General features: G+C 51.3%; 1 protein-coding gene across 2 annotated transcripts in view; it reads right to left on the reverse strand.

Moving 5' to 3' along the window:
• SFSWAP (splicing factor SWAP) overlaps positions 1 to 13,841 on the reverse strand; it is a 67,772-nt gene extending 53,931 nt beyond the window's left edge. Inside the window, exons 1-4 of one of the 2 annotated variants that reach the window (XM_059408169.1) lie at positions 13,473 to 13,841; positions 10,739 to 10,908; positions 10,025 to 10,156; positions 5,561 to 5,646 (exon numbers count right to left, since the gene is read on the reverse strand). In XM_059408169.1, the coding sequence (XP_059264152.1) occupies positions 5,561 to 5,646; positions 10,025 to 10,156; positions 10,739 to 10,908; positions 13,473 to 13,690 (606 nt within the window). In that variant the 5' untranslated portion in view covers positions 13,691 to 13,841. Of the gene's footprint in view, positions 1 to 5,560; positions 5,647 to 10,024; positions 10,157 to 10,738; positions 10,909 to 13,472 lie in introns of those variants that run through there. The other variant, XM_059408170.1, reaches the window with a different exon arrangement.
• Between the last annotated feature and the right edge of the window lie 637 nt (positions 13,842 to 14,478).

The following is a 14,478-nucleotide window of genomic DNA, read 5'->3' on the forward strand; positions in this document are numbered from 1 at the left end:
AAGAAAAACCTCGTTATCCTGTCAAATACATGAAGAGACATTTCAAGGGGCACTCGGATGGCTCAGTTAAGCGGCCGACTCTTGACTTCAGCTCAGGTTAGGATCTCAGGGTCCTGGGATGGAGCCCCACGGAAGGCTCTGCACTCAGCGGGGAGTCTGCTCATCCCTCCCCCTCTGCTCCTCCCCTAACTTGCACTTTCTCTCTCAGATAAATAAAATCTTTAAATTAAAAAAAGAGAGAGAGACCCATTTCGGTCAGAAGAGCCCCGTTTGAACAGCCCCTGGTTGGTTCCACGACTCTTTGGTCTGTTTCTGGATTCTGCAGTATCTCACAGGGAGAAAACTCACAGACCAAGGCAGGCCACTCCAGCTTTGAGCAGAACTGAAGGCAACCTTTTTTTTTTTTTTTTTAAGATTTTAATATTTATTTGACAGACAGAGATCCCAAGTACGCAGAGAGGCAGGCAGAGAGAGAGGGGGAAGCAGGCTCCCTGCTGAGCAGAGAGCCCGATGTGGGGCTCGATCCCACGACCCTGAGATCATGACCTGAGCCGAAGGCAGAGGTTTAACCCACTGAGCCACCTAGGTACGCCTTGAGGCAACCTTTTTTATACCAACTCACTGTACCTCCACATTCAACAGGTTCCACGATGGGGTTGGAGGCTGTGAACCCTCAGAAGCTGTATGCAAATTATGGGCATGTGCATGTTTCTAGGCAGGGTGTACACATTCACCCAGTTTCTCAAGGCTCTACACAACACTCCTCTCACCTTCTGAGCTGGGACTAGATTTCCTAGCTTGGGAAGCAGCCTTCTTGGGCATCTGAGGAAACCCCCATGTGCTCACCTGCTCCTGCACCTCACTCATGCCCACACCACGTGGGCATGGTCTGGCCACAACAGGGAGGGTCTGTCTCACCCGCAGGAAAAGAGGGCACCACCTTGCTGCCTCCAAGTGAGGTCACTACCAGGAATCAGACCGTGCCAACCGGTTTCCTGCCCAAGCCGCGAAGTTCCTTCCACCACACGACACGCTTGGCACTTCCCACCCACCAATGGAGCTCGTCAGACCAGACACTGAAAGCCACACTCCAAAAATACTTTTAATAATAACGAAGAGATTAACACTTAGAAATTACATGCAAATAAAGTGGGAAATCATCCATTAAAAACGGGCAGTTAAGTATTCAAGATGCTTTCTGTAATTCCAGAACCACATCCTTCATAAAATTTAAACGCCTTAATTCTCAAATTTAATGCCTGAAGTGATACAGTCCTTCACACTTAAATAGGATAAGTACCTACAATTAAAGTTATTTACTGTTCCCAAAATAAACTAGATTCCACGTCACAGGCCCACTGTGCCTGGAGTAGGGATCCGGAGGCAGACTTTCAATGGCTCGTGCTAACAGCAGAATTAATCTTCGGATCTGTGTTCCACGCACACGTCGATCATTAACAGTGAATTCAGAACAGTGACCTTGAAAGGAAACCACAATGGCCTCTGTGGAGAGGCGCTCTCCGCCAACCACACTAAGCTGCTGGTTTAAAATCCCTAAAAGGAGGCCTATTCATGGCACAACAGCGTGGTGAAAAGACGCGGCCACAGAGCCAGTGACTACAGAGAGAGCCGTGCTGAGCGCACTTCTGGGCCTGCTCCCAGAGCAAGTGGGTAACAAGCCACACCTGGTGGGAAGAGTCGGCCCTCCTCATGTCGCTGTCCTTACGCAGGTCTTTTCCCATTTATACCACGAGTTTCCTTTCCACAGAGTGGGATTTCAAGGACCTACACACGTATACGATGTTACAAAAACTAACGATAAAGGGGGAAATGCTTGTCTTATACAGGGAGGCCTTTGGTTTAAGAAGGTGCCCGAGCCCAAGAAGATAGGCTCATGCCTCCTCGCTCCTCCCGGATTACAGACAGAGCTCCAAAAACTGTGGGTGGGCGGTGGGAGATGGAAGAAGGTGAGAAAGCCCACGCCCGTGTCAGGTCTCCCAACAGCTCCAGAAAAGCAGAGGGACCAGGATGGGGTGGCAAGGGAAGGCGAGGCAGGGTGAGCAGTGGTGGGCCCCGGGGTGGCCGGGCTGGCCCTCTCCTCTGCTGTGATCAGGGAAGGAAGAATCAAATGCCCACTTCATTCACAGCCCAAAATAAATACTACATCAAGTCACAATTCAATTGTTAAAAAAACCCCACAAAACCATAAATGCAACAGCAGGAAACAGGAAAATATTTTTAAAATCTTAGGAGTGGGAAGGGACTTCCAGAACAAAATTCAAAATCCTGGGGCTACAATGGGACCTCGTGGCGTGTGTGACTCCACAAACACAACTACATTCTGCGAGGAGACAGATGTTGGAGACAAGGTGCTCGGAGAACACACAGGCACGGAGCACTCGGGGCACACTCATCACACGTGAACAGTCCTTACTGATCCCAAAGAAAAGGCAAGAACTCCACAGGATGCTTCCCGCCCCTATCCTGGGGTGACAGAACTGCTGAATTATGATGACAACACTCTAATCTCATGACAACAACACTCTAATCTCAACACCCATCAGCCAGAGCTCTGAGCCCTCTAGACCTCAACGTGTCTCCAGTGCACGGCGGCCGAGCGCATCTACTGCCCAGGCTCCCGTGCTGCGCGGACGGAGGACAGGAGCAAAGCACAGAGCACGCGGTCGGCAACGGTCCCCGCACGGCCCTCACCCAGAGGGGGAAATGTTGAGCATGATGGCAATTACACACTGAATCCTGCCCTGTTCTTCCTCTGGTTCATAAAGTGTGTTCAGATGAGTATGCTTCCCCCAGAAAGAACTTCTGACCGGATCTGTGGGGCAGCAGCACTTCCAGCCCCCGTGGCTGACCAGAACAACTCTCCCTCCCCACTCCCAGCGGAGCTCTAGGTGTGCGCCAGGTGTGGGGGCACACAACTCAACACGAGCAGGTGGGAGCAGCGTACACCCTGAATCAGGACCAGGCACACGGAGAGCTCAGGAGGTGACCAAGATGGGCATCCGGGTCCCTGAGAAGGGGACAGAGGCTGAAAACACAACCCTGGGACAGACGACGCCAGGCTATATACCAAGGGAGAAACTCAAGAAAACACACATAGACTCGCCAGAAAAAGCTAAAACAAAGCTGGGAGGTCACTGTAGGGGCCTGGTGGGATGTGGAGCTGGGAGGGCTGCTGGGGTTTCGTGGAGGACACCAGCAGCCTCGGCCTGTCTCGAACACCCACCGACATCTGTCTCCCAAGTGCCACGATTTCTAACTACTCACTCTTCACACATCCCACGGATCCCGTCATTAGGCTCTCCTCCAAAAGCCCAGTTTCAGCATCAAGAATACTCAAGTGCCTGCTTTCTTTACCGAGAGAGGGGCCCCCGCGCAAAGAGGCAGCACCGCTCCCCCCTCCTACAGGCCAGAAGCCCCCCCTGCAAGCACCCCGTGTTCCACACCGTCCCCCGAACATCACAGTGTGAGTCACAGACCACCAACCGCTGCCCCCAAGCCCTGACGCCAGTACGAAGGGATGACCCTGTCCAGCAGTGCCCCAACAGTGCTCAGACATGGTTTCCACAGAATCAAACAATGTCCCACTTGAGAGGCCGCTCTGCGATACTATCACAAGAAACTCTTCAACATCAAGAAGGCAAATTACTATTCTGGTCTCCAAAGGGTAGCGACTATTTTTAGCTCCAGGAGACCATTAAACAGCTTAGGGACGCTTACTCTGGCTGAGAATGCAGAGCCATTAAATACTTTAATAGAAAGTAAACAATGCAATAAATTCTATTATACTTCCACATTTATATCTGCATAAAAGTTTAAAAATAAACTTTCACATAAAAATAAATAAAATTCCATATAGTCAACCTTAAATAAAAGCTTTCAGCATTAAGTATAGGTAAGGGAGCAACTTGTTTTTAATGGGTCTCTCATGTAAAATAAATAGCACACTCCAGAACAAGAAGGAATATAACCCAGAACCACACACAGGAAGCCCAGTAACGTAAGTCTCAGGATAACCGACATTCAACTGGCACATTCAGCTTTAGCTGAACACTGGAAACGGGGAAACAAATACGATAATTCCTGCCAGCAAAATCCACAGACATGGGGCGCCTTAAGCCTCTGCCTTCGGCTCAGGTCATGATCTCAGGGTCCTGGAATCCAGCCCCACATCAGGCTCTCTGCTCAGTAGGGAGCCTGCTTCCCCTTCTCTCTGCCTGCCTCTCTGCCTACTTGTGATCTGTCAAATAAATAAATAAAATCTTTTTTTTTTAAATTTTATTTATTTGAAACAGAGAGAGAGAGATCACAAAGAGGCAGAAAGACAGGCAGAGAGAGGGGGAAGGAGGCTCCCCGCAGAGCAGAGTCCTGTGGGGCTTGATTCCAGGACCCTGAGATCATGACCTGAGCCGAAGGTAGAGGCTTAACCCACTGAGCCACCCAGGCGCCCCAGTAAATAAAATCTTAAAAAGAAAAAAAAAAAAGGCAGACATTTCCACTCCTCCTTGCACGAAGACTGAGAAGGAGGAGGGTGTGAGTGTGTAAATGAAGGACGGGACGGATGCAGGCTCTGCCACTTGCCATTGACACGTGAAAACAGGGGCTAGAACCTTCCACCAAGAGTTCGGCCCCCCATGCACCCAGAGGCTCAGAACCACGGCAGGCCTGCGTCCATGCCACTAGAAATGCAGTCACAAAAATGTCACGGGAAAAACCACCCGGAACACTTACATCATCCCCCCGCCCCGCCCCTGCGGAGTGCGCCCAGGCAACACTCCCGGCCCTCCCCCCCACGGCCACAGTCCTCTCCTGCGGAAGGGCGCCAGGCGCAGCAGCTAGCGTATGGGCCGTTAGCATTACATGACACAGAAGATGCAAAGCAGCCAGTGCAGGGCTGGGAGTGTAGGAGACGCCCAGGGACGCCCACCGTAACCCAGCCTGAACCCCTCAGGACGCAGATGGAAGAGTGGCGTGAGGGGAGCGTGAACCGCGCCGCTCGGCCAGGCTCAAGCTGCAGAGCACTCAAGCCCAGACGAGTTCCGCCCAGGCTTCCTCCGGAGTGCCAGGTGGCCTGGAGATGCCACTGGGCCTTCGTCCCCAGGGACGGGAAGCCTGGGCGCAAGTGCAGCAAGGTAAGGTAAAGGCATTTCCCTTAAGACCCCGCCAAAGCCACCCTGGCAAATGTCAGGACAAAGCCACTTCCCCACAAGCCACACTGCCGTGATCGAGACTGTTCTTGGGCCTGAATGTGGCTGACGGCTTCCTCGCTCTCACCCTGACTCGCTTCCTCCACTCTGGTAAATGTGCGGGCTTAGCCCTACGGCCCCCAAGGGCCAGCTCCTTGAATCCCTGATGCTCTGGGTTAGAATTCCTCCCTTTCTCTTCGGAGGAGGACAGGGTGTGGTCTGGTGTCCGTGACGCACAGATCTGACAGCACCGCGACCTTACAGAGCCGTCAGGGCTGCGGCCGGGCTTCCTGTGCCCCGCGCTCCTGACCCACAGCGGGAACGATGGGCAGCACCGGGACAGGAGGCACACGTACCAGCTCCACGTCAGGCGGCACGTTCAGCCCCACGGGGGCAATGAAAGGCTCCTCGTTTTCCTCTATGTTTTCAGCCTCATTTTTTTCTGTATAAAAAGAAAATATAAAACTTCAGAACAACGACCAGGAAGGAAGGCAGCCACCAACGGCAAGCAGCGACAGAGGGACCAGTGAGTACTGCTCCCTGGCTCTTCCCCTTCGCATCGTCACCTCTAGAGACTCGCGCCCGTCTCCTCTCCCGCCCCGCATGTGCCCGCTGGGCGTCACAAACCCCCTCTGGATGAGGCCGCTGAGGCACGGAGCTCTCCCGGAGACCCAGCTCCAGGCATCTCCCCACAATGCGCCCTGCTTAGCGAGCGCTCAGCCTGCAGTCAGTTCTCCCCGCTCCCAGCTCTGTGATCTGTGTGTTTCAGTGGCACTAAGACCTCCTCTGAGTTGTTTCTGTGGGATCCCCAGGGAGACAGCACAGCACGGGTGCCCGACCTCCAGATGGTACGCTGATTTCACCATCAAGCCATAGGGCCCTTAAGAGTAATGGGCAAGGGGCACCTGGGTGGCTCAGTGGGTTGAGCTGCAGCCTTCGCCTCAGGTCATGATCTCAGGGTCCTGGATCGAGTCCCGCATCAGGCTCCCTGCTGAGCAGGGAGCCTGCTTCCCTCTCTCTCTACTTGTGATCTCTCTCTGTCGAATAAATAAATAAAATCTTAAAAAAAAAAAAGAGTAATGGGCAAGACTTCTCGACACACGCAAACCACCTCCCTACCATCAATAACCAGACGCCTCTTTCCCATTTCCATCTACAAACAGCTCTATCCGCTGTGGCTCACACAGGACACTGCTTGTCAGAGCCTCCTGAATCAGAGGGGACCTGCATATCTCACAATCTCTCAGGGGATCACTACTGAAAGGACATAGTGAAATGTACAAAAACCTAAGGGAAAACTTATCAGAGCTAACATTATAAAGGATTTCATGACACACTTAGGTTTTCCTGCCAAAAAAAAAAAAAAAACCATTAAACATGCAATCTTCATCAAAATCAATGTTTCCAGGGTGCCTGGGTGGCTCAGGCAGTTGGTTAAGCAACTGCCTTCAGCTCAGGTCATGGTCCCGGAGTCCCGGATCGAGTCTCGCATCAGGCTCCCAGCTCCATGGGGAGTCTGCTTCTCCCTCTGACCTTCTCTTGCTTCTCATGCTCTCTCTCTCACTGTGTCTCTCTCACAAATAAATAAATAAATAAACTTAAAACAAAACAAAACAATAACAACAACAACAAAAAATCCACCACATGTGGTTTCTTGATGAGATGAACAATTTTGAAGGTTTCCTATCAAATCTAATTCTTCTACGAAGCCAAGGAGGGCTTATAAGCAGGCTTCACTGTACCTAAAAACCTGGGAATTCTAGTCTGATGAGATACGGGCGGATGAACACCGTCCGTCCCGTCTGTTTCTGCTTAGGCAGCCTTCTTCTCCCCTAAGAACTAGAGACACACTCAGACCTGATCGCTTCGTGCGGTCAGCAGCCCCGCAGCCCGGCAGCAGGGCCCAAATGGCCCAGTGTGTTTGCAGGACACCGGACACCCTGGTTTGCAAAGCGTCAAGGAGCAACTTCAAATCTCACAGTCTCCCTGAGCCTGGAGCTGCTGCTCCCGGAGTAGCGGAGCCTGAATCAAGAGCTGTGTGGGACACGAGGTCACACCGGGCTGCTCTGTCCTTACACACACCTTAATTTACAGAAAAATGGCTTTAGTAGCACAGAACAACACACAGCCGTTGCAATACTCAGATTCAAATTCAAATCCCCTTTTCTCACAAAAAAGATCTTTGATAATGATGGGAAAAAAAACGGGAAAAGGAGAATCTGCCATGCGGGAGGAAGAGGGGATGGTGCACAGACACAAAGCCGCCGCCGCCAGCTTACAGCATGAAGCTTCATGTGTCCCCAGAATGCCAGCACGACAGAGTAACTTTGAAAATTAAGGAATATTTAGACCTGCTGATGGCACCGAAAAACCCCCCAAAACAAAACCAAAACCAAAACCAAAACCAACTTTTTTTTTTTTTTTTTTAAATAATGCAGCACTGAAGTAGAACTTGTCAGTGGTACTGGGCACCAACCTGAATTCTACTGTGTGCAGGTATGTGTGGCGTTTTCCTGCATTAGCATAAGCGAAGCACAAAAGGCCGAGAGGTAAGTTTCACATGGGCCCGACTTTCACTGGAAAAACTGATCAGCAGGGCGCCTGGGTGGCTCTGTCCGCTGAGCGCTGGCTCTTCATTTTGGCTTGGGCCAGATCTCAGCTCCTGGGATCTGGCCCCGAGTTGGGCTCCGCCCTCGGCTGGGCTCTGCAAAGTCGGCTCCAGATTCTCCTTCTCCCCGTGCCCCCCCACCCCGCCCCGCTCAGGCACATGCTCTGTAGTGCTCTCTCTCAAATAAATCTATCTTCAAAAAAATTTAATCAGCATATAAGGCAAAGTCCTGAGGACGACTACAGAAAGGAAAACAAATTATAAAATACCACAGAGAACTTTATGTTTAAGAGAAAGCATACTGTAACTTCGAGGGCAAACTAAATAACACTGAAATTCTTAAATTTCAGTAATTATACAGAAGTTGAACTATACTGAGACTATATCCGACATGTGTAAAAGGGGTTGGCAACTTTCGGGACAATGCCGGACGGTAAGCTCACTTCCGGCCACACGCGCCCTGTGGGCCAACTACTCGACTCTGCAGTTGAGACACAGAGGCTGCCCAGACGCTGTGTGAACAAACCAGTGTGGCCGTGACCCCATGGCACTTCTCTGACAAAACCTGCGGGCTGGGGCGATGGTGGCAGTGTGCACAGCTCTAATAGAGAAGGTTAAGAAATTAGTATTATGGATTTTTCCAAAGATTGTCACTTGACCTTGCAAATGACATTTGGCTTTTATAAATTTCCATTTTTCAGGTACAAAGTTATATAGTGCATATTCCTTCCTTCTGATGAAAAACACTACGTGTTTAAAGCAGACGTAATGCACACGATTCGGGAACAAAACGGAATCTACTATCCGGAACTCTAGCAGAGGTAAGTGTGGACAAAGGAGCGAGCGCTTACTTCTGGACCTGTAAGAACATTCCCACTGCGTCCTCACTTCTGAAGGCGCGAAATGCCGTAAGGAGGCTTGAACTGATCACAGTCTCCATGACAGCTGTAAAGTCTTATCACAAGCTCCTCGGACACAGCCACACAGCCGTGACCGCTGCACACAACGCAGAGAGCAGGAGGAGGGGAAGGGCAAAAAGGAAGCACCCAAGCAAGACCGCCCTCCGGCGCGTCCACTGAAGGCTGCAGGAGCCCCCAGGCGGCCGCACCAGGCTGGGCAGACCATGGTGCATCACGGAGCGGTCGTAACTATTTTAGACCTGTGAGGAGGTTTGCAACTGAAGGAGAAACCAATTAAGTCCCAAACAACCAAGTGTTAGCCCTAAAACGAAAGCCCTGGTTGATGTGATTCTAGTTCATTATTTTAAACATTCAAATAGAGTTAAACATTCAAAATGTTAAAGTTCTCCTTCCCTTTAACGTTTTTATCTGTTTATTTTAAGCTCCACACCCAACGTGGAGCTGAACTCTTGGCCCTGAGATGAAGAGTCACGTACCCTATGGACAGAGCCAGCTGGTGCCCCACACAGTTCTCCTTCCCCTTAAAGAGTGTCCTGCACACAGTGACCCAGCCTTACAGTTTCCGGCTCACGTTGTCATTATCGATGTTAGTGTCTGATCGTTGCACAAGGCTGTGACAACGGTGCTCTCAGAGTCTACCGAAGCGACAGGGTATATGTTCCTGTGCTCACAGTCCAGCTACTTTGGGGCACTCTTTTTTAATTTCCAAAGTTCCTAGAGTTAAAGCAGCAGAGGAGGATTTTAAAGTGTCCCATTTCACATCACAATGACTGCGTACCACCGCACGGGCGCACGTGCCGCGGGTCCTACTGAGTCCAACTGGCAGGGTCCTCCGGCTCTTCCCCGCTGAGCAGCAAGCGACTCCACAGCCAGCCTTCTGCTGAGCCCAGCTGTCACTTCAGGTGTGGAGGGCACAGGAAACGGGGTTCACTCGAGGGCAGTTACCGCCTACTCTACTCTCTCAACACCCCGAGGGCAAATCACCGGGTCTCATGAGTTAAGGAACAAAGACTCCAGAGTAAGTCATTTCCAGTTACCGGAGTCCAAGCAAAATCTATGAAAGGCAATGAGGTCTAATGCAGACATGAGCCTGCAATCAGTTTCCACCTCCAAGAACACTTAATTTTCTGGCTTCTAGCTCTGTTCTACTCCGAGAAGGCGTCTGCTAATGGTGCCTGCGTCACCGTGAGGTGAGAAGTACTCAGCGGCCGCACCCGAACCTTGAAGACTTTCCCACTGCGTATACCGTAGCTGCCAATGCTACGTCACCTGGCGCAGTGTTCTCCCCTCACCTCTCTGTTTAGAAGGTTCCTCCTCTTCTGTGGGCTCGGACGGGTCATAGTAGTCACTACCGTAGGTGAAGCCCACCGCGTTATAGGTCCCATCCTCTGCCAGGGCTTCACTCAATCGCTTGTATTCTTCCTCTTGAATAAAAATGAGAATTTTATTAACAAAAATGGAAACTTACTGAGAAAAATTTTACATATTTCTAAAGTTGTGGCTATCAGTAAAGCATACAACACACTTTTTTCAGCCTCTTTTGGAGGCAAACATGTTTTTACAAATTCACACCTCACATCTATTAATATGTACTTTTGCCAGTACACGTTTACCACAGATAGCAGAATACACGTCTTTTGTGGAAAATTTCTTCCTGCTGAGAAATTTGGGGATTAAGAACTGTATTAAAGATTGTTAAGGCAAAGACAAGAACATCAATTTTAGTTTATACGATACTGTTAAAGAAGAACAGTTAAAGAGTTTGGTTTTTGTTTTTTCAAATCCCAGTCTGCCCTCAAAAGCTGGGAAAATTCTTTGTGGCTCTCTATATATAAACTATCCTGAGGTCCTCTCAGAACGCAAAGACTCCTGTTTTTCCAATCCACTGGGTACTGTCAAGATAATATCAGAAAGAGTGAGTATAAAAAAATGAATGGGAGTAAATTTTAAATACTTAAAAAATTTTAAAAAGTTTGTTGCTTAAGTAAGTTTTTCTTGAGCAGTACCTTGCCTTGCCTCCTCCTCAAGCAAGTCCGTATGCAAGGCTAAATACCTCTCCTCATCACACAGGGCATCTATTCGTGCCTCCTCTTCAGAGAGCTGGTAATCGCGGTTCCACGTGGAATACTCAGCATCGTACTCAGAAAGGTCATGCAGGTGACCGCGCCCATCATATCTGTAATATGAACACGCTGGTCACTGGGAAGAAGTTAACGTCTAGGTTGGTTCGTGTGGGATGTTTCACATATATACTTACCAATTAAAACAAAGAAATAAAAATATTAAAACAAACATAAAAGAATCTTGTCGGATTTATATTTAATTTGGCTAGTCACATCTCACCTACTTTTAAAACTCAAGTTATCTTAACAAAGTCTAAATTCCTTTGTATGATATGATAAGGCTTATAATTAAAGGTAAACAATCCTTTAACAGCATAAATGGTGCCCACTTCACTGGCAGCGCTTACCGTTTATGATTTGGTCAACCATTCAATGCCATTTGCAAAAAAATAAAAACTAGAAATTTTTTTTTCTGAGAAGTCAAATATCATAGCTTACATTCACACAAACCGAATACATAAATACCTATCCGTAAGAACCCAACGGTCGAAATTTCCTCGCTTCTTTCTGCTAGTCCCGAACTCTCAGGAGAGATCTTCACCAAAGAAACTTGCGTCCATGGGAGGTAAAATCTTGGCTAGGCTCGCCCCCTAGCCACTTGGCTGAGGAAATAAGTGCTGGGTTACGTGATAGAGAGACACACATACATAGGAACAGTGACATATACGTGCAGTTTAAGGAGGTTCACTGGAAACAGAGCAAAACTATTAGCAGGTGCAGTATAAATATCTTCTTCTAAACTTTACACCCCCAGGGAATCACATACGTTAAGACGCATCCATGTTTATGTGCATGGACCAACAGGCACTGTCGCCAAATTAGGAATAAGAAGGGCATTTTTTGTTATGCTTTTAACATAAAGATTCAGGGAAGCCGCTGTTGATGTGCAGTATCAGATAATAAACGAGTGAGTCAGAAACACTCAGATTTAGGCTTGCAAAAACAAACAGAGAGAGACAAACAAAAGTCTGCCTGACTTTTTAATGCTGACTTTTGTAATGTGGACCAAAAAGTATTAAAAAAAAAAAGACATTTACAAGAAAAAAAGGCCAAAATTCCAGAGTAGCCAAGTTATTGCACTTTATTAAATTTCAAAATTATTTTTACTTTGCTGTAAACCTCCTTAACTTACAAATGTAGATCATTATTTGAAAATATTATACATGTACATGTGTAGCGTTTGCTCCCCATTAGTTTTGGAAGCCCTCACTCCAGTCATGTACAGAATGATACCGAAAACTGCATAAGGAGCTCAGACTTCATTGCTTTCCAAGCTTTAATAATAAGTATCACAAGTAACACTTTGTAACACTTTGGAAAAGGAGCTGCCTGACAACTCAGGCAACACCGATCACAGAAACTAAGGATTAAAGGCACAGCATGTTTGAGCAGAGCATGGAGCATCAGGTCCAGACCTGCTCCGGCAACCCTCCCTTCCAGAGTCACTGTTGTCTAGATCTAACTCCAAACGGCAATGTCGGGGATGGAAAAAGGCCTATTTGGTCATGAATGTGTCCATTCTGGCCAGCTCACAGGTCATCCCTACAGTCATGTCCCAGGGCTTGGCAGAATCCAGCTTTAATCAAACGACGGGCTTCCTTCACTCGGAGACACTATTCCACAGTTAAATGGCTGGTCATCGTTAGCTTTTCAGTCCGGGCCCCAGACGTAGAGTTGCCAAACCGGCAAAAAACCAAACCAACAAGCCAAAACTCCAAGGAGGAGAAGGAAAGCGGGACTGAAAATATGGGGGGGGGGGGCAAACACCCTACACCATGTAATGCCGTCCTTTTCAAACCAAACAGCTTTAGAAATCCCCAGTCCCGGGTCCCCTCTGCCCAAAGGGGCTAAACATCCTCCAGGGCGATGACCTAAAGCAGGTTTGATTTGAAAAGAAACACATCTGCGTCCCAGTTCCACCCTTCGGTTTTAAGAGACCGTGAAACCAGCCCTAAGGACACTATCTCTAACAGCAAAGCCAGTGTCTGCCCAAGTCAACCGGCTTCCAACGGACGGGCACCTTCACCCTCGCTCTGAACCAAGTCACTCCGCCAGACTGTCCCGGTGGGGAGGAGGCGGCCGGCGGACTCAAATGTCATGCGGGCCAGGTGCCGGCGCTCCACAAGGAGGGCGCAGGCGGCACACGAGGCTCAAGCCTCACTCTCGGGATCCCAAAGGTTTGCTAACCGCGCGGCCTCGGCGTGCGCGTTTCGGGGTCGCCCTGCCGCCGCACGGAGCTGCGGGAGCGCCGCGAGCAGGGAGGCAGCGCACGACCCCCGCGAGGACGCCGGCCGGGAGAGGCCGGCGCTCGGGCCGCTTCCACCGCGCCGAGGGGCCAGCCGGAACCAGCGACTGGGGTGGGGGGTCGCGAGGGGCTGCAGGGGCAGAGACGATCCCTCCGGCGACACGCGCGGCGCGCGCCTCCAGCCAGTGTCTCAGGGCAGGTTTCACCGTCCCCCTCCCTCCGAAACCTGGGGGACGGAAGAACAGAGGAGGGGCCCCCGGGTCCCCGCGGGCTCCCCAGAGCCCCTCTTTAGTCCTGGCCATCACGTCAACATCAGACGAAACCAAGCGGGCGAGGGAAGGGGAGGACCGGCGGGTGGGGGGAGGAACCGACCTGTCGATGAGGATCTTGTGGTCCCCCATCCAGGGGATGAGGTGCTGTCCCTGCTCCTGGGCCAGCGCCCGCTCGTCATCCCGGAACAGCTTGCAGGCATAGCCGAAGACCAGCAGCTCCACTCGGGTCCCCCCGCCGCCGGCACCGCCGGGCCCGGCCTCCTCCTTCGCGCCGCTTTTCCTCTCGGTTTTGGCACGGCCTCCGCTCGCGCCGTACATGACAGCGTCTCCGGCGTCCAGGCGGGTCCTCTTCTGCGCCGCGCGGATGTCCCCAATGCCTCCGCCCGGCCTACCCCCTCAGTCAAAAGCGCCGCATCCCGGCCCCAAACTCGACACCGCCGCCATAGCGGGCAACAAAATGGAGGAAGCGCCACTTCCGGCGAGGGCAGCCCTACTTCCGGCGAGCAGATTCCGCAGATTCGCTACTCCTCGGAGCCGTTCGAGGCGCCAGGAAGTGTTTCGGTTCTAGCCTTTTGCGTTCGGAGGCGTCGCCACGGCAGGAGCTGATGTGCTCAAAGGATAGCGCGTGTGTGGTGTTCGTTTTCTCAGACCGTTGTCCAGAGCAGTGGCGAAAGCGCGGCGCCGGATTACGCGCTACCCGCATCGGGCCCGCCGGGCGCTGCGCGGAAGGAGGGCGGGGGCTGCGCAGGCCCAGTGCGCGGCTCTCGGGGGCGGCCCCTCCCTGCGCCGGGGCGAGGTCTCCTGGTTACCCGCTGCTGGGGCATGGGTGGGGGCCGAGGGCTGGGCCCTGGGGGACCGGGAGATTCTGGGGCTGGGGAGCTCTTGGGCTGGAGGGCTGGGGGCCGAGGGGCCGAGGGGCAGGAAGCTCGGGGAGCGCTGGGGCTGGGGGACCGTGGAGCTCTGAAGGTAGAGGCTGGGGGAGCCCGGGGAGCTCTGAGGCTAGAGGCTGCGGGGAGCCCTGAGGCCAAGGGAGCTCTGAGCCTGGGGGCTGGGGTTCAGGGGACGGGGAGCTCTGAGGCTAGGAGCTGGGGGACCAGGGAGCTCTG

This window comes from Mustela nigripes, chromosome 8 (genome assembly GCF_022355385.1).
Source record: "Mustela nigripes isolate SB6536 chromosome 8, MUSNIG.SB6536, whole genome shotgun sequence".
Lineage (NCBI taxonomy): Eukaryota > Metazoa > Chordata > Mammalia > Carnivora > Mustelidae > Mustela > Mustela nigripes.